Source organism: Pan paniscus, chromosome 9, assembly GCF_029289425.2.
Source record: "Pan paniscus chromosome 9, NHGRI_mPanPan1-v2.0_pri, whole genome shotgun sequence".
Classification (NCBI taxonomy): domain Eukaryota; kingdom Metazoa; phylum Chordata; class Mammalia; order Primates; family Hominidae; genus Pan; species Pan paniscus.
Genome location: NC_073258.2, coordinates 89,456,966 through 89,478,332, shown reverse-complemented (window position 1 = coordinate 89,478,332; position 21,367 = coordinate 89,456,966). Strand labels below are relative to the sequence as shown.

Genomic DNA, 21,367 nt, shown 5'->3' with positions numbered 1-21,367 from the left:
AAAAGAAACTGGGCTGGAGATTTATATTAAAGTGTCTTGTGATTGGAATGACACACTAATCTTTGCTTCTGACACTGAATATGTGCAAGTTGGATCTTTACTAAAGTCATCAAAAACAAAGAGCACACTGAATTACTGTTTTTTTGTTTTGTTTTGTTTTGTTTTGAGACAGTCTCACTCTGTCACCCAGGCTGGAGTGCAGTGGCGCGATCTAGGCTCACTGCAAGCTCCGTCTCCCGGGTTCACGCCATTCTCCTGCCTGAGCCTTCCAAGTAGCTGGGACTACAGGCGCCTGCCACCACGCCCGGCTAATTTTTTTTATTTTTAGTAGAGACGGGGTTTCACCATGTTAGCCAGGATGGTCTCGATCTCCTGACCTCATGATCTGCCCGCCTCAGCCTCCCAAAGTGCTGGGATTACAGGCGTGAGCCACCGTGCCTGGCCTCCTGTTATTTTATTGGAAAACAAAATACAGTCTTCTAGATTGAATCATGGCTAAAGATTGCAAGAAGCCATTATGTCTTTTGATTCTTAACTAAAAGTTACATAAGAGTATATTTTAAACACTCACTTTATTTTCCTTTTGTTGGAGAATAAAAGCTATATTCTATCTCTGAAAATTAAAAAGGCTCATACCAATTCACAAGTGAACGGGAGAATATTCTTTTGTGGAGACATATTATCTATTTCTTTTTTTAGTGTACTAAAAAAAGATTTTTAAAGCAATGTTCTATTTTCACAGCTTAAGCCGTGAGTGATAATATCTTTGTGTTTGCCTTGTATTAAGAAACAATGACCAGAAATCTAAAGGCTAATTCCAAAGGGAGGGTTCATTGTCTCTAATGTAATTATAACAAATTTATTGAGTTCAACTGAAATTAAGGTTTAACTTTCCTTAAAACAAGTTCCCTGTCAAATGTGATTTTCCAATCTATAGAGTTTTCATGTTTATTTTTCAAAAACTGGATCTCTTTACTTTTTACCATTTGTCATACATAAAACAAAGAGGCATGGATATAGAGATAAAAGCCTTACTATATAAATTGTTTCAAATTTTTACAATATTTAAGCAAGGAAAATATGATCTCTTAGCTCTACCCAGGATTTGGAGCAGTACCCAGGATTTGGAGCAGTCTAATAAGGAAGAAGGAACTGCAGACTTGAAATCTAAAGGCTTGGTTTAGGTCCTAGCTCTGATGCTTACATACTCTGTAATCTGTACTAATTAACCTCACTGAGCTTCAGTCCATTATCTGTAAAATTAACAGTGTGAACTAAACTTTTCAGACTTAAGAATTGCTAGAAACAGAGTTGACAGCTCATTTTTGAGTAAGGAATGACACCCACATATTTCTTCAAATTATCAGCAGCAAAGAAACAAGTCTGACACTGACATTTCTCTTTCTCCCATCCTAGAATCTTCAAAGGTTATTTGCTCATAGAAAGTCACCCTTTGAATACTTAAAGCTCATATATTTGAAGTAGCCAATGACATAACACGTGAGTTCTTTTTACCTCAGTGCTCTGTGCTCTAATATCTCAACTCATTGCATGCACAGAGGCCACAGGATAATTGTGACCGAGAGGGAAGGAAAGTATCCTATAAATTGGTATTTTTGATTTAGAAGTAGAATTTAGACAGTTACACCAAATTGTTACTGACTGCAGGAAAATTATCAAGTTACTGAACAACCAACAAAACAAGAATGAGGTAGTATTCTGAAGAAAAAAAAACTACAGTAAAAAATGTGACTGGGAGTGAAAACAGAATGGCATCATTTTATAACATAAGTTTCAATAGATTGATGCCAGTTTTGTTCTCAGTATTTCTGTACAGAACATTGGTTTGTGTATAGTAATCTCATCACTTGAATCCAAAAGCGAGAACATTTTCCATTCATATCAATTTCCAGATAGCTACACATGCTGAGCATAGGAAGTTGGAGGAGGCATTTATATGTCTATCTGTCAGTACTATAAGTCCTGAGGGGGTAAACAGTATAAAATATTACGTGAACACAGTGTGTACCTGAGACATACCTGTAGAAACTGAGATAGTGGTGATATCGCTTATCCAATATCCTCAAATTGGAAAATTATTTCAGAGATTGTTCTCTAGAAATGAGCTTACTTATAAGAAAAGACTTGTAAGTTAGCACATTGATTTTCTCTTTTTACATTTCTATCCACATACTCAAAAAACAATAGCTAGCAAAGGCTGAGAACTCACAAGGAACTACTCTCTTCCAGGATGTTTACATTGCATGAGGTGCTTTAGAAGCTATTTTCAAACTTTTTAAAACATCACTCTCACAATTATCTTTGTACAATGAATTTAGCCATTGATAATGGGCAAAGTAAGAAAGGTAAAATGAGGCCCTCTGTAAATTATCCCTATATCCCCTAAAGCTGAAAATAAGATGAAAGATTTACCAAATTTCTCACTTGGTTAGTAAATGTAAGTTTTATCATTTTACTTGAATACAGACAAAAACCTTTCTTTTGTAGAAGCCTAACAGTACTCGGTTAAACTTCTTGAAGTTATTTCGAAACTGTCTTTCATCCTGCTGGGGTCAAGTCACCTTCTCACATGGGATTACTTTCTATTTCAGGTGTAAGCTTGAAAGTACAAAAATGGTCTCTGCAGAGAAAGTAAAATAGACAGATTTTTTTTGTTATTCTAAGTGTACTGTCATGGAAAATTCCAGTGCTACTTATATGACAAGAGACACATTTTTGGGAATAAAATATATTGCCTTTTCAAAGCTGAATATTTACATCTTAAGCTGCATAATTATCATATTCTTATTCCTAAGGTATGAAATAATGAATTTCAAGGAAATGGGAAAAGATTACTTTGATTATATCAACGTTGGAAGTTGGGACAATGGAGAATTAAAAATGGATGATGATGAAGTATGGTCCAAGAAAAGCAACATCATCAGATCTGTGTGCAGTGAACCATGTGAGAAAGGCCAGATCAAGGTAAAATGGAATCTATGTTTCTTTCATTTTCGTTGTAAATTCAACAGTGTGAATTATCATTGGCTATTTTTAAAAATTTTAGACACTTATTTTACTTTTTATATTGTAAGCTTCTAATGTCAGAAATTCCCACTCATTCCTTGTGAAATCCCATGTGCAACTCACAATAGTCTTATTAGTTGGTTTGATTGAACCAGTTGATGAGTCATGTTTGCCCACACCGTTTCTGCTCATACAAGCCTTTAAAGACATGACTTCCTGGGAATAAAGTTTACAGTTAGAAAAGACACTAATTCTAATTTATTTAATAAATATTCATCAAATGTTTATTCATATAATAGTTAATATTGATTAGGCAAAAATAAATGAGACACGCTTTATTGTCAGAAGACTTACAGTCTATGTGAGAAAATATCATGGACACAGATAAGCAATATCATGTAAAATGTGATGATTTTGTTAAGAAAGAAAAGAAGAGGACTATATAAGTTTGTACAAAAGGGATAGAGATATTTCTACTGAATAAAATGTCAAACAATGGACCATAGAAAATGAATATGATTTCAGGGAGAGAACATTCATATAGAAAGAACAGTAAAAGAAAAGGGACAAAAGTGGTCAATTGAAGACTGTCCAGCAACAAGAGAATAATCTAGAGTGCAATGCTCTAAATGGTTATTATAAAAGAGAAAGTTGAAATAAGTTGAACCCAGATTTGTGGAGAGTTTTGAACATCATACTAAATACATTGAACTTAATTTTTATTAAACTGGAGTCAGAGAATAATTTTGACCAAGATGCTGGCATAAGTTGAGCTGTGGTAAGGAAGATGAATAAACAGATTTATGAAACAAGAAAGAAGAGACAAGTTAGAAGGATGCTGTGATAGTGGTAACAAGGCCTTGAATTAGGGAAGAAACAGAATGAAAAGGGGCCAGAAGACACATTTGGAGAAAACATTTGTAGATTCAATCAGGCTGACAACCAATTTGATGCCGAGTTGTGGAAGATAAAGAAGTCAACACAATCAACTGAAATTCTAAGTGTTAGTAACTAAAAGGTTGCATTTCCAGGAATAGAAAAATGGGGATGGCTTTAGAGAAAAGGCGATTGGTTAGTTTGTGGGCATGTTGGTTTTAAAATAGCCATCCAGTGATTAAAAGCTTGGTCTAGAGCAATGAAAAATAAAGCTAAGAATACAGATTTAGGAATTGATTGAATAGAGTTAAAGTGGAAGCTATTAAAATAAATAAAATTGCAGAACCTAAAAGTGTAAATAAAAAATAAATACGGACCAAGAATATACCTTGGAGAATTTCTGCTTTCAAAGTACAAAAAAAGAAGAAAAGGTAGAGGCTGAGCAGCAACAGGTACAGAGAGATAGACAACCAGAGAGCACACTGTCACATAAGATGGTAGTCAGTGGAAGAGAAAGGTCAAAGAAGAGGAACAATGAGGGAAAGGCATGAAAATTGAGGGTTCACCCTTCATCTGGGCCTGCCAGATTGAATAGAATGTAATGGCAATTGAGTATCAAGATGAATGGATAAGGAAAATGTAGTTTATCTACATAATAGAATACTATTCAACCATAACAAAGAATGAAATCCTGCCATTCACAGCAACGTAGACAGAACTGGAGAACAGAATGTGAAGTGAAATAAGCCAAGGACAGAAAATTAAACATCACGTGTTCTCACTTATATGTGCAAGATAAAAAATGTTGATCTCACAGAAGTAAAAATTAGAACAGAGCATACTAGAAGGTAGGAAGGGAAGGAGGAAGAGAGGGATAGGAAGAGCTTTGTTAAAGGAAGCAAAATCACAGCTAGATAGGAGGAATAAATTCTAGTGTTCTTTAGCACTGTAGGATGAATACAGTTAAAAGTAATCTATAGTTTCAAATAGCTAGAAGGAGGATACTGAACATTCCTAACATGAAGAAATAATAAATATTTGAGATGATGGCTATGCTAATTACCCTGATCTGATCGTTATATGTGTATCAAAACATCACTATGTAACCCATAAATATGTACAATTATTATGTGTCAATTGAAAAAAATAAAGAGTGTAAGAAAAAGAAGTATGTGATAAAAAAGCATGTAATGGATAATTTGGTAATTTGAGGACATTAAAAAATTACTCTTAGGCTAAAGAAGATGTGGCCACACTTACAGGAAATGAAAATTCAATGAAGGAAGAGAAGACAAAGATATAATAAAAAGGGAGTTAGGGCAGCTATTGGTATGCAATGCCGTAGGGAAAAATGATATCAAAATAATTTATTTGCTAATCAAACAGTTCTTGAAGCACTACCACACCACATTTCAGGCAGTGTATTCCTAGAGCCATTGGACTTGGTGTTTTCAATCAACCTTACCTTCACTCTGTTTAGAAGACATTTCATGTGTTTTTCATCTGTGATTAAGACTGAAACTGAAATATTTTAATACTGATAGTAAGGCCCTCAAAGGGTAGGTCTGAAGATTTGGAAAGCATAAGACCAGAAAGAAGAAAGATAAGGTAAATGAAGATAAAAATAAATTAATTAATGTCTGCTAAATGGCTCAAAATATTAGATATCTGAAATTTTCTGTATGTCTTATTATGGTATACAGCAACAGCTGGTAAACTATGGCCCACAGACTAAATCTGACCTACTACCTGTCTTTGTAAATAAAGTTTTATTAAAATACAGCCACGCTCATTTGTTTATATAGTCTCCATGGCTACTTTCCTGCTACAGTGGCAGAGTTGGATAGCTGAGTTGCTGAGTTGCAATAGAGACTGTATGGCCCAAAGCCTAAATATTTACAATTTGGTCCTTTGTACAAAAAAAAGTTTGCTAACACTTGTTATATCAAGACAAAAGAGGTTTTCATCTTGGCCAATTATCTTGCAGTTAAACTCTTCATTATGAGGGGTTTAAATTCATGTACAATTATTTACATATCCACCAAGAATATCAATATTCATAATTTCCAGTGCTTCCTGTAGAAAGATTACACAGTGTAAATTACCACATAATTTTTGTTTATTTTTGACCCTTCACAGCAATACATTTTGAAAATGTAACTTCTAGGGCCGGGCGGGGTGGCTCACGCCTGTAATCCCAGCACTTTGAGAGGCCTAGGTGGGCGGATCACAAGGTGGGCGGATCACAAGGTCAGCAGATCGAGACCATCTGGCTAACATGGTAAAACCCCGTCTCTACTAAAAATACAAAAAAATTAGCCAGGCGAGGTGGCAGGCGCCTGTAGTCCCAGCTACTTGGGAGGCTGAGGCTGGAGAATGGCGTGAACCCGGGAGGCAGAGTTTGCAGAGAGCGTAGATGGCGCCACTGCACTCCAGCCTGGGCGACAGAGTGAGACTACGTCAAAAAGAAAGAAAGAGAAAAAGAGAGAAAGAGAGAGAGAGAGAGAGAAGGAGGGAGGGAGCGAAGGAGGGAGGGAGGGAAGGAAGAAAGGGAAAATGTAACTTCCACATGCAGAATTTTTTGTTTTTTTTTGAGACGGAGTCTTGCTCTGTCTCCAGGCTGGAGTGCAGTGGCGCGATCTCTGCTCACTGCAACCTCCGCCTCCCGGGTTCAGGTGATTCTCCTGTCTCGGCCTCCAGAGTAGCTGGGATTACAGGTGCGTGCCACCACACCTGGCTAATGTTTTTGTATTTTTAGTAGAGGCGGGGTTTCACCATGTTGGCCAGGATGGTCTTGATCTGCTGACCTCGTGATCCGCCCACCTCAGCCTTCCAAAGTGCTGGGATTACAGGCATGAGCCACCGCACCCAGCCTATAATCATATTTTTAATACTGGTCATTTTGTAATAATATTTGCTTAGTCCTTTTTTAAAAATCCCAAACTCCATTTTCCTAACCAGATGTCATTTTTACTCTATTAAATGTACAATTTAGAAGATTTTCTTAATATGGTTTAACAGCGATTTCATTCATGATATCAACATCTCATGGCATTGTCCAGAGTTTGTAAACTTAGTTTCCATGAAAGGATTTAGTCTAGTAAAGTTTCAGATATGTTATATATTGTTATTCATAAAGAAAGCACCGCTGGGTGGGTGCAGTGGCTCATGAGTATAATTTCAACATTTTGGGAGGCCGAGGTGGGAGAATCCCTTGAGCTCAGGAGTTCAAGATCAGCCTAGGCAATTTAGTGAGACCCCATCTCTTCAAAAAAAATAAGGAACAAAAATAATTGGGCATGGTGGCACACATCTGTAGTCCCAGCTATTCAGGAAGCTGAGGTGGGAGGCTCTCTTGGGCTGGGGAGGTCAAGGCTGCCGTGAGCCAAGATGGCGCCACTGCACTCCCAGCCTAAGCAACAATGCAAGACTCTGTCTCAAAAAATAAAATAAATAAAAAAGAAAGCACCACTACTTCCAGAATGTTAAATTGCCATGAAAGAGAATTGTCACTACCTCGTGTTCAAAATAGATGTGAAACAGAACATAAAATATGAAAACATAAAACAATTTCTAAATTATCAGAGGAAAACATATTAAGTTATCACTATTGATTCAAAAAGAGATTGTAATATTGGAATTCTTCTTGGAAAAGGGCATGAATTTATTTTAATAAACACCTGAAATTCACAAACCAATGAAAACTGAACCATAAGAAATCAAGGTATTTCTAGTGGGGGGAAATGCAGCTGCTTTTATTTGCTAATCCCTGCTAAGTTCTGAAAGACACTCCTTCAGCTTTGCAATATGCCTGTTTGCATTACAAAATCTAATAATTGTTCAAGGATAGTTTTGCCAAGTGTGGTATACCTTGAAAATGAAATTCTTCATTTCTGTATATGGACATTTATGTGCATATTATTAATGAAATAGGTAACATTATTAGAGTGTTCTACACTTTACAAATCACTGTGTTGTTTTATTTAATCCTAAGGAAATCCTATAAGGTAGATATTATTATCTTAAAAGCAACAGGTCCAGTTAAAAGAAACTGAGCATTAGCTGGAGGACTACTCAAGGCTGCACAACTACTTAGTGGCTATAAATAAGACTAGAACCCTGGTGCTACTTGATTCCCAAGCCAGTGCTCTTTCCCCTGCGTCTTTCAAAATATCATGCAGTCTATCTTCCAGTAAGACTCAATGTTTATAAGCATGAGCATTTGAAGTCCAACATACATTGTTTGATCCCTTATTTACCCTAACATGCTATGTGAGCTAACTTTACCTTAGTTTTCTCCCCTAAGAAAATGAAAAAAATAAACCAGCTACTTCATACAGAGCTGTTCTAATGTTTTAATGGGATAACAGTATGTGACAAGTACTAAAGAGCCTGGAAATAGTCGATATTATTATGAAGAATACTTTAATCAGGTCTAAGGGGCAATTTTGCCTCACTTATTTAGTTACTTTAGGGAAAAGCTATTTCAGGCCCTTTTGCCATTATTCCCTGCTTGTATTTTTGTAGTTTTAAGAGTCAACACAAGAAATACTACAAAAATGTAACAAACAGTTGTCAGCTTACAATTATATTTGGCTATAGGTATCTAGCTGATGTTATTATCAAAGGTCATTACTAGAGTCAGCATCTAAGACTAGAAATATAAAGTGTAATCATTACTGTGTCTGGTCATTGCTGAATATTAATCACAGTTTTAATTATTTAAAAGAACATTTAATGAATGCTGTCTATTCCGGAGAGGCTTTTCATGCACCAATGGTGGGGAAGAAAAGGTACATCTATTTCGAAAGAAAAACATCTGTGACTCTTTCAACTGTTAAATTATTTCAATTATTTTCCATTACCTTAAAAAAGTCAGATAGATTAAGAGGTATATAATAGTCTCAGTGACCTCATCTACCTTCAAACAAAACAAGGCTACCAAAATAGGAAAGAATGGGCTGAATTGTTGAATCAGATTTTTTGTAGAAAGAGACCAAGAGATCATCTCCAGGAAAATCTTAATCTTTTGCTATGTTCTACCCAATACAAATTCCTAATTATTTTTATCAATATGGACAGATTTTAGAAGATTAGGAAATATACAATGTTTTTTGCTCACAATTATTCAACTAATGGAGGGAAGGAAGCTAAGGTAAATCCAGGGAGCAGAAGTTCTTAACTTAAGGAAAGGAGAAGCAGAGCAGATCCTGGGGTGAATTCAGTTATGTGTATCTACATATGAGCACAAGCACAGGTACTTAATTAAATACAGGTTTCCAAGGCTAATTATCCAAAGACTTGCATTTAATTTAATTATTTATCCTGCCACAAGCTAACTTTATGACGCTGGACTTGTTTAAACTCAGCCTTATTTTCTTTAATTATAAATTAATATTAAAAATTGTACTGCTTATCTGAAAACATTTAAAATAATGTATGCGAAAGGCCTTTCTGCTTTGCAAAACAGCACATTGGAATATAGAATTGTTGGATTTTTATCTATGCAAAAAAAAATCTAAATTTCAAATATTTGCCTTAGGTGATCCGAAAGGGAGAAGTCAGCTGTTGTTGGACCTGTACACCTTGTAAGGAGAATGAGTATGTCTTTGATGAGTACACATGCAAGGCATGCCAACTGGGGTCTTGGCCCACTGATGATCTCACAGGTAATCTATCACAATCTCACCACATATAAATTAACTGAAAAAAGGTGCAGACGTGGGAGAGGGGGGTCACATCCCCAAGCGTTACTCATCTTGGGTAGTCTTATTTATGGAACAAATAATTTCCTTGGGAACACAAGCTTCCCAAAGTCTGAGCTACTTATTCAAATCTTCAGATCTCTGGGAGAGATCTGCCTATATGTCTGTCTTCACTCCAAAATTAGATCAGTATTCCTAGCTTGTCTACTGGGCATTCTTCCCTCATGCCCAGGACATTCCCAGAAGTTCCTAAATAGGGTCCCAGTTATGTGTGTCATTTTAGGTGAAGAGAAAGAAGTTTCAGCCAGTGAGGAAAATATGTCATGACATATCCAAGAACAAAAAGCTATCACCGAATTGGGCAGAATGTCATCTAAAGTTCTTTTCTTCTCTTAATTGTTTTTATTAATTGAAATCAGGAGTCTCCAACTGATAAGCTTTTAAGTATTGTTGGCACAGGGCAAGACTTGATTTTACTTGTTTATTTTTTTTCTTTTTTGTTTTGTTTTAGCTTTTGCTTCTTTGCGCCAACAGATGTTAAAGAATATGTCATCATGTTCTCCAGTCTATATTTCATAGTCTTTTCTAATTTTTACAATATATAAACAGAATATGATTCCTTTCATACTGTCTTCCAATTTTTCTTCAATAAACATTTATTAAATGCACTCAAGTGCTTATTTTCCTACCACTAAAATAAAAATATAGAAATAAAAGTACTACCTCTATCTTAATGAAGTTCACAGATTAATAAAGGAGGCAAAAAAGAAAAAATATGATTACAATATAATAAGAGGACATAGATTTATAGACATGGGAGCATGAGGAGGGCACCCATGAACTGAGTATGCAAGAAAAAGAGGAAAAAAGCCTTGCAGGCAGAGAGCCCTCCATGTGGTATGTCAGGTTGTCTAGTGGTTTTAGAATTCAGATGGATTTAGCACAAAACTTCTAGAGGCTAGAAGATCGTAAAGTCATCAGTATTAGACTCCATCCCTCCCAGGATGAATGATTTTACTCATAGTAGTTGTATTCACTTATTTAAAAAGTCTGGTTATTAAAAATTCCATGATCCTGGGTCTTTCAAGACAGCTCACCTTTTTTTGGTGATTGGTATGTATACAGGAGACTTTTGCTTTTCTTAAAAAAAAATCTGATTTAATAAAACATCCAAGTGCCTTTTGATCGCATTTGAATCTTATTTTCGCCATTAGACTGTGAGCTTTCTGATGCTCTTATTCATCCTGTTTTCCCCAGTTCTAAACACAAAGCCTTAAATAAATTTTGTTGAATAGATGATCTATAGTGTGCCTGTGTGCACACACACAGTAAAAATGCCAAAAAGAAAAAAATACTGTGATTGGTTTTCTTGAAGAAGGGTGAGGAGCAGTATTCCTATCTTTTCTTTATACTATTTATTTACATCTTTTTCTAATTTTAAACTGGATTATTGTGAAAATAAAAAACTGTCTTGCATCGTCAACTAACTTGCATGGCTAAGCACCTTGTGAATGAATATACAGATGTAACTTTTTGTCTCATGTTCTGTAAGACTATGATATTGAGAATGAACGCACTCTTTCATTATTTCAACAGATAAATATTTTATTATTACTATTTTCATTATAATATTAGATACTTGAGAAATTGAGGTGGAAAAACAGCAATGCTTCCTGTGTCACTTATTGCCTATATCCTGGTCCTTATACATCTTACCATCTTGTGGGGAAAGAGACATAAAACAACACATGCACATGGCTAGTCAGCTCTTTGTTTGCTAATGGGCTATTTGTGTGCCTCACTGACAAATTGTATATGAAGTCAAAGAACAGGAATAAAAACATGGAAATATCCGAGAGGTCGTAATTTAAATTTGTGGTCATATAATTTCTCTCTGAAGAAGTAAAAATTAACTGCGACCTAAATTATAAATATAAATATTTAGCAAATAATAACTAAGAAGAAATTTCAGTCTGGGGTAACAGCACATGTGAATGTCTGTATATGGGTAAGCAGGTAGGAGAACAGTGTCAGAAGAGGTGTTCTCATCATCTCATATTTAAATATTGGAGTAACTTTCCAATTCCCTTGCCCCTAGATTTATGCCACATGCTTCTTAATCCACTTTTGATCTTGCTATTTTTTCAGGGAGAATTCAGATCTTTTTTTAATGACAGGAATTGCACAGTTTATTATTTTGAGACAATTGTTGCAGACATAAATATTTAAAATTTCCTAAGCAAGGTGCTTTTAACAACAGAAATTTTTAAAGTTGGAAAGAGCCAATAACTTAGATCATAGCTCACACAGAATTCCAAATTAAAGTGTACTCCATTATCTCCCTAGATTTTGCAAACAATGCTTTGTCTAACACTTCTTTAAAACAACAAAGGAGACAGCAAGCTGAAACTTTTTCCAAGCACACAAGAAATGGTGTCATCACATTACTTGAAGAAGGTGCTGACCGGAGAAGATGACCTTGCTACTGAATAATGTATCCAAAATGCAGATCTGTCTTTTTTATTTCCTTGCTCATGTAGGAGAAAGTAATTATCGTTTCTTCCCAGCCTAGGTTTGTGGATTAAATCCTTGGAACAAAACACAAACTAACAAGAGAAAAGCATGTACATTTATTAAATATAAGTTTTACATAGGGAAAGGAAAACACAAAGAAACAGGAAAACTTGTGTATTTTTATGCTAGGTTTGATAGAGAAGTGGTAAGTCATTGAGGAGTATGATTGGATTAAAAAAGCATGATCTAATGATAGTTAGCTGGGGAGAACTCAGCTATTCGTGTTTGTTCAGATTGCTGTCAGTGACCTTGCATTTTTAGAGATATACAGATGTTCACTTCCTCTGGGTACAGAGAGAGAACCTGTCAAATGAGAGTTTTATGACCTGCTTCAGGGGAGAATGTTGGGGGGAAGGTGAGAGTTACCTTCCTGCTTCTGCTGTTTTCTCAAATGCCAAGGTGCCACACTTCAGGGTAGTGTGTCCTGAATCCCATCACTCAAAACTTACCACTGGTTTTATAACTCTGTATGATATATTCCAAGCTTTCAACATGACATACAAAATGTCCTCTTTCCCACCCTCCTATGATCTTTCTAGTTTCAATCACCACTGCTTTCCATCTTTCATTTTACATTCTGTTGTCAAAGACTGCTCATAATTCTCATCCACACAGAATGCTATTTTATTCCTCCCTGTCTGTGTACATATTGTCTTCTCCACCTGGAATGTGCTTACCCCTCTTTCTTTACTTGAGTAACTCCCACTTACCCTCCCTTACTCTGTTCAGGTGTTACTTTCTCTATGAAGCTTTCTTTGATATACTTAGACTGCTAAGTTTCCCCTTCTGTATTTCTAAAACAAATTCTGCTTTCCCCTTTAAATCACTTTGCAAACTGGATTTTAATGATCTGTATACATATCTGCCACTCCTACTGAAATGTTAGTAGGAGTCCATAACTGAAATGTTATGGACATAGCTGTCCCTTAAACATATTTGTAATCTCAGCACCTAATACAATGCCTGACATAGAGTAAGCTTTCGGTAAATATGTGTCAACCTCCAGTAAAATGATGGAGAGTGTTACAAATGAAGATTAAAGTAGGTATTAAGGCCAGCCTGTGAGTAAAGCCTTTAACGAGTTTGGAATTTATCCTATATAGACAGTGTGGGGCCAGTGGAGGTTTTCAAACAGAAGAATAAAATGATTTGTCTCTGGCTAGGTGCATACATGTGAGTGTGTGTATGTGTGTGGGTGGTCTGGGTAGGGGAAAAATGCCAAACCTAGGAATGCCTTTGCATTGATATTATGTGAAGTTTAACCTTTAACTGGAATCTACAGCACTTTTCCAAAGAGCCTATAGCTGTGTGCAAGCCCACCTCAGTGACTCTGATTCAAAGTAACACATCACTCGGAATTGCTAGCTAGAAGAACATCCTGATGGCTTCAGCTATTCCAAAGCCTGCCACAGAAAGGCTTGGGGCCAGTTTTAGGAAATATTGCAAGCCTTTCTTATATGCACTTGGCTTATAGTTACCTTACTTCAGCCTATAATGTGACAGCTCAAGTTACCTTTGGGTCAGTGCCTTCATTGTGATAATAACAACCAGTACATATATAATGCTTTCTATGTGACAGGAACTGTTTGCAGCATCTTGGAAATGTTATTTCATTTTATGTCAACACAATCCTATAAGATTATCAGCATGGCTAAGAGATCTCAGCCCACCTGGAATTAAACAATTGTTCAGAAAACAACTTAAAGTAGCAATCAACTGACATTAATGTCTACCTATATATTTAGCCATATACTTTTTGTATGTGTATAAATTTTTTTCATAGAAATATCCTAAATGAAGGCTACCTAACGTTAAGCTGTTTACAGGTGGTAGGATTACAGGTTCCTTTTTTTACACATAAATACATGTGAATATGTGTGTGTGTGTGTGTGTGTAAACATGTATGCAGAGCATTGAATGATATTATGAGAATGTATCTTCATCAATAAAAATCATTAAAATTATGTTTAAGCCAGCCATATTCTCAATAGCAGTCATAAATTCTTAGGAACACCAGAATTAGGTAGACAAATAAAGAATCTGGTATGAAAACCAAGAAGACATGAAAGAAATGAGAAATAAATGGAGGATGAGGTCAGAACATAGCCCATGTCCTCAATTCAACTTATTTTCATTGAGGACAGCAAGCAGTTATTCCTTTGTCTTATAATTAACAGGTACCTATGCTAGCAGTAAATAGGATAAAGAGGATCCCTGCCCTCATGGAGATAATTTTTCCAAATATTGACAAGTAATAATAAGATACTGAGTATTGACAACAGAGAAGGCCAGAATGGTGTGAGAGCCCATAACAGTAAAAGCTAACTTAGGTGATATTTAAAATTGCCTCTTCAATGAATTGTGGGCATGCAAAAATTGGAGTAATGATGGGAGCTGGCCAAACTAAAATGAAAGAGAAGAGTGTTGTGGACACAGAACACAGGAACTGAAATGGAACTGAGAGTATAAGGGAGAAATGAGACAAGAAAGCAAAGGCCACCTTTTGGGGAGCCTGGTAAACTATGGTAAATATTTTAAAGTTTATCTTAAGGGAAATTTAAAAAGATTTATTCATTCAGTCATCTAGTCATTCATTCAATAAATGTGTATCTAGCACTTTCACTGTTCCAGTTGCAGGGGAGGAAATATATATTTTCCCTCTATCCATCTTAGGTTCATTGGCTGGGGCCCCTGTAACTAAAAATAGATTAACAAAAGAAAAGCATACACATTTATTTAATATAAGTTTTATGTAACACTGGAACCTTCCTAAGGACCTGAAGAAGCAGTTAAACCTGGCTGTTCGTATGCTAGGTTTGATGTAAAATGAAGAGTTGTAGAGAAAGAAGATAGGACAAAGGGCCTAAGTAAACTCAGGTAAACTTAGCAAGGCCTGTTCCTTCAGACTCCTCTGAGATAGGGATGCTCCTTCCCTCCAGGTCTAAGAAGGGCACCTCTCACATGAGGGTCTTATGACCTGCTTCAGGGGTGAAGGGTGGGAGAAGGACATAAAGTCTTTCTGCACTTGCTGTTTCTCAAATTCCTTCAGCTTAAAAAATTCAATATGCCAAAGTGCCATATTTTGGAGTACAGTGTTGTGAACCCCATCTCAGGCAATGTTCTAAATGCTGAAAATATTTCTATGAACACAACCAGTAAAATTATCTGCTCTTATAATGTTTACATTCTAGTGGAGAGAATAGTTTTAAGCAAGGTGATTATCTCCAGGAATATTCAAAAATTGAATATGAAAGAAAATGTGCCAGGTGCAGTGGCTCATGCCTGTAATCTCAACACTTTGGGAGGCTACATTGGGTGGATTACCTGAGGTCAGGAGTTTGAGACCAGCCTGGCCAACATGGCAAAACCTTGTCTCTACTAAACATACAAAAAATTAGCCAGCCACGGTGGTGCATGCCTGTAATCCCAGCTACTCAGGAGTCTGAGGCAGGAGAATCGCTTGAACCTGGGAAACTTAGGAGGCAGAGGTTGCAGTGAGTGGAGATCATGCCACTGCACTCCAGCTCAGGCGACAGAGCGAGACTCCATCTCAAAAACAAAAAGAAAAGAAAAGAAAAGAAAGAAAATGCAATCATGATGGGCTGCTTTATAAATATTATTTACATAGTCACAATGTGAAGAGTAGATATTGTATAAAAACATGAAAAGGAAGGATACAGATTTCAGAATAGCAGTATCATCTAGTAAGAGAAGAAAGGGAGTTAGATGGGAGTTACAAAACAGGTTTTAGTTATAGCTTTAACGTGTGTGTGTGTGTGTGTGTGTAATTTGAAACATATGACAAAATATTAACATTTTTTAATATAGATTTTATTTGTTCCATACCATTTATACTTTTCTCTGCATATTTAAAAATTTTATAATTTAAATGATTCCATACTATTTGCGCTATTTAAATATTTAACACTAAAAGATAAGATTTTAAAATATAAGACTAAGTTGGGAATTATAAAGAGAGGATAAGGGTAAGAAAATTTTGCAAAAATCCATGTGAATCTACCAGTGGTTTGGGTAAGGATAATGTAGTGTGAATCAAAAGCAACAAAGATTTGATTAGGAATTAAAATCAATAGAACAAGGTAATTAGTTCTCAGAAAAATGTAGTCTGGTTTGAGAGAGAAAGGAGAAAAAGTAATAAAAGGCAACAATTTGAGCTAGATGTTCAGAGAATTATCTGAAAAACATTTGCCAAGACACTTTTTCTGGGACACCATTCCCTGCCACATATCTGCAAAAACTGTCCTAGAAAGAATTTTTTAATTTGTTTTGTATCAAAGAATTTAGGAGGAGATATAAGTAGTAAGAGCTCTAAAGATCTTTAGGTCCCCAGTCCAAAGCCACAGAAACACTTACAGGTGGGGCTTACCAGATGCTGCCAACCTTCCAATAAACTAAGTAAAAGGAAAGAGCAAAAATAGCCTGTCTTTCAAGAAGTAACCAGGTGGGAAGTCCTATGACAGGAAGTTAGCATTATCTCCTGCTTTTCAATCATAAAAGAAATGTATCTTACGTAAGTCCAAAGCTGTAAAACGCTTCCATTTTATTCCATCCAAGGCAATATGTATCAACAGCTTAATGTCAATAGGGACGTTCTCTAGGAAGTTCCTTTGGTTCCCTGAGTTACCTAATTGCTTTGGAGGTTGGAACATTTGTCTCTTCACTTAAGAGGAAAAAAGCCGCAGAGTTAAACAAAGAGATGTTGGTAAGAATCAAGGAGGGAGCAGAGGATGAGCTCCAAGAGGTGTAACCACTGGCAGGTTTTATAACTCCCGCATTGGAATTGCTCTCTTTTTAAAAATGTGCATTTAATTTGTGTTCCTCAGCTTGTCCTACTTTTCTTGGGACTTTTTTTTTTTTTTTACCTTTTAATAAATAAGCACATTAAATAAAAACATGGGGAAGATTTCTTTTCATTTCCAATTATTATAACTATCTTAAGCATTATCTTTTTTAATCCTTTAAGGTTGATATTATTATTCTACGGTTGAATGAAACAAAACTCAGGAACATTCTATACATGGACAAGACCACAAAACTGGTGGAAAAGAAATCCCAGGTGCTATGATTCTGGGGTTTTTATGCTATACTACCTGTCTCTCCCCACAATCACATTTTAGAGCCCCATATTTTCAGGAAATTATAGAAGGAAAAAAAATCGGCTTCAAGCTGGTCACATGTTAATTATCTCCAGGCTGCTCTGATATTTTTTATTCCAAATGTGCTTAAAATGTGCTATTTGACTATTATAATTAAACTTAGACGAGGAAAGGAGGGAAAATTCTTGGCATCTATTAAATATTATTTGTTTCTGATTCTTTAGGGGAAATTTCTGATGAGTTTTGATGAGAAATAAGTTTAGTTTATTATTACAATTTTAATAAATATTTCTTGTTAATATTGAAACTGGAATAGCTTTCAGAATTCTGCTATCTAGCTTCTTGGTTTCTAGGTTAGATAGTAATCTGAACAGGAGCATATGCTATACAGCTGGCTATCTATCATTCATTAATTCATTCAGCAAAAGATTTTATCACATTCCTACTCTTTTTTTTAACAGTGTGCTAAGTTCTGATGATACAAATATAAATGGAAGGTACCTAACCTTACTTAAATAATTGCATTAAATTATACATATAATGCATACAATAGTTAAACCACACACCAAATGCAGTGGTGGCACAAAGGATGAAATTATTCATTAGCACATATTTGAGTTCCAACTAGTGCCAAACATAGCACTAGATCCAGTATTGGGCACACAATGGTGATCGAGCCCCACTTCCTACTCCCAAGTATCGCAGAGCCTAGGCAGAGACATATGCAAATAAAGAGGCAATTTCAATACATTAAGTATCCCTGCCATAGTGTAGGAACCAATTTAATGTTTGTATAATGAAGGAATAAAAGAGAGGGGAGGAAATGAAGAAATGAATGAAGGAAGGAAAGAAAGTGCTAGGATGGGAGTAAACGTTGATGAGAGGAAATTAACTGGGTCTTGGAAGTTCAGAGGTAGCTTCTGGGTGGAAAGGGAATTCATGTATGTGAAAATAAGATGTAAAGCAGAAATGAATTTTCAGGCAGAAAAAAAGACCATAAGGAATGATACATGTCATATCTAAGGAATGTATGTGTGTCTCAAAATATTTTTTCCAGTATAACATTCAGAGCAAGTACACCACCATTTCACGGTCGCTTTTTCATCAAAGCCTCTATTATGGGAACTATCCTTTCCTAAATACCAAACATCATAATGGTGATCAGCTGTAAAAGAAAGTGGCTTTTGTTTAACAATAGAATTCCCAGGTCTCTAAAGCACTTTTTAGGTTTCTCTAGATAAGTTCACTACATTACACACTCACCAGTACAATCTAAGGAAGTTGAATTTATGGCAAATGTAGTGTAACAAAGTACAGCTGAGAATTTGTGCTGCATAAAATACCAATCTGCAACAATTCATCTTTATTTTCTTCTAAGAGTGTAGTGGTTTAAATCAAAAGGTTTTGGAGTCAAACATGCCCATGTTCAAATTCACACTCCACCAGTGACTCATTGTGCGACTTAAAGCACGGAAATTTTTATCTGTGTCAGCTTTCTCTTCCATAAAATTGAGATAACAGTAGTAACTAGTTCATAAGATTATTAGAGCTATTTTATAGCATACAAAAAGTTTCGTATGCATTAACTGTTCAAGAATACTATTATCACTCTACTGTTAATAAGTTTTTAAAATATAGTGATGAAAAATGAATAGAGAGATAGATGGATTGATTTAAGAATGAATGAAGAAGAAAATTTGGGGAAAGTTTTAACCTGTGTTTATTTATTTATTTATTTATTTAAATTTATTTATTTATTGAGATGGAATCTTGCTCTGTCGCCCAGGTTGGAGTGCAGTGGCACATCGCTGTCTCAGCTCACTGCAACCTCTGCCTCCTGGGTTCAAGCAATTCTCCTGCCTCAGCCTCCTGAGTAGCTGTGACTACAGGCGCATGCCACCATGCCAGCTAATTTTTTGTATTTTTAGTAGAAACAGGGTTTCACCTTGTTAGTCAGGCCGCCTCAGCCTCCCAAAGTGCTGGGATTACAGGCGTGAGCCACTGTGCCTGGCCTAACAGGTGTTTATTAAATGTCTTCTACATTTGAAAGTAAGATCCCTTTAAGTCAATGACTGTCTAGCACAATCAATGGCAGAGAGTAGACAATTTTTATTCGTTGAACTAAGCTTACTGTTATAAACATCTCTTTTAACTTCGTTTAGATTAGCTTCATAGCCCTTCTGATTCTAAATGAATAAATTGCAGAAGTTTAATGGTGACTTGGAAATCCCAGAAAGCCATAAGCCGTGACAATACTACACGGCACCTGCCATTTGTTTTTCTATCTTATCATTGTCCCTGATAAAAAAGGTTTCTAGTTTCACTGATCACTTCATTATACACTTTTGATATTTTCCTCACTGGCAAAATAAAAATAAAAAAATAACCTTCCCAAAAAGGATCTAGCATCTATTGCCACTGATATTTTTACATTTATGAATTTCAAATAAAATGAAGGCTATTACGCTGGAGTGCTCCAGAGCTCAGTGTTTATCCTCTTTTCTGTCTACACTTGCTTCACTGGTGATCATACCCAGTTTCATTCGTGTCATTAAATATCATCTACACAATAAACATTTCGATGTAAAGTATCTTGTCCAGATCTCTCACCTAATCTCCAGACTTAAATATTCCATTGCCTACTTGACATATTTATTTGAATATCTAATAGATATCTTAAATTCTACACTTCCATCACTGAAATCCAGGTCTTTACCTTCTTAATCTCCCAGGCTGCTTTATCCTTACTATTACATTTCATCTGATAATAAACCCATTCTTTCATTAGGTAAGACCAATAACTTTGGAGTCAATCTACTGACGTCTTGCACATCCTTTAGTCAGTAAAGAAATCCCATTGGCTAATCCTTCATATCCCAAATTCCACCACTTCTCACTACCTCCAGTAAAAGTGCCTAACAATCATCATTAATCATCTTTCTTCTGAAAATAACCTCCTAACTTTTCTCCTTGATTCTACCCTTGCCCCTACTTACGGTCTCTCCTCAACATTCCTGGCAGAGATATCTTTTTACAAAATAAGCCAGGTCATGTTACTCCATTGTATAAGAATCTACAATGATTTCCCATTTCATTCAAAGTAAAAGCCAAAGTACTTACAAATTCCTGTTTTGTATGACCTGGTCTTCTCTCATGTGTCTGACCTACTTTTCCCTTCACTTCATCTGGTTCTTCCTCCCAATACATTGGTCTTTTTGTTCTTCCATTAAAAGGTCAGAAAGGCTCTTATCCCAGGGTAATTTCCCTAGCAGTTATCTGCCTGGAAGGCTTTACTGCAGATAACCACATGACCACTATTCTTTCCTTCCTCAAGTCCTTGCTCAAATGTCTACCCTGAGCAACCCGTTTAATACTACAAACTAACCCCCCTCATATCCAGTTCTACCTCTTCTTTTCTCTACCTCTTATATCACCTCATACTATTTTATATTGTTTATGTGTTAATGTATTTTCACTGATCATATACTGTTGATCCTTCAGCTAGGATATAAGCCAAAATACAGTAACTTTTGTATATTTTCCTCATTTGAGAATACCAGGCTGCTAGAACACAGTAGATATTCAATGAATATTCACTAAAGAAGTGAATATAGGATGGAAGAAAGGTAAGAAATCCCCATGTATTGAGTACCTGTCACCTATCAGAATAGGAAGTTTGTGTTCTATCACCTAATCCTCCTGACAGCTCAAAAAGGTTGGAATCCCTACTAGATACCCATAAAAATTAAAATTATAAAAATAAACTTTAAAAAAGGTTGGAATCATGATTTCCATTTTACAGAAAATTGAGTTTGAAAATTGAAAATATCCATGCTCATGATCACACAGTAAGCAGGAGAGTAAGGCTCAGACCCTGTTCCATCTTTCTGTAAAACTAGTGCTTTTTCCTTGACATGATGCTGCAAGAAATATGGAAGTGACTGTGAATCACTGGATTCTTTCTAACAGGATCTCTAAAATGCAATGAAAAATTTTGTGCACTGTCTTTTTTTTTCAAACAATAAGCTTGATAAAGTTGTTTCAGTTAGCACTAAAAACAACAATGTT

General features: G+C 35.8%; 1 protein-coding gene across 4 annotated transcripts in view; it reads left to right on the top strand.

Moving 5' to 3' along the window:
- Positions 1-21,367, top strand: part of GRM5 (glutamate metabotropic receptor 5) — a 562,738-nt gene that overhangs the window by 465,295 nt on the left and 76,076 nt on the right. For all 4 annotated transcript variants that reach the window (XM_057299211.2, XM_003832988.5, XM_034933511.3 and 1 more), the window contains exons 6-7: positions 2,817-2,985; positions 9,446-9,572. In XM_057299211.2, coding sequence (XP_057155194.1) covers positions 2,817-2,985; positions 9,446-9,572 — 296 coding nt within the window. The remainder of the gene's footprint in view (positions 1-2,816; positions 2,986-9,445; positions 9,573-21,367) is intronic.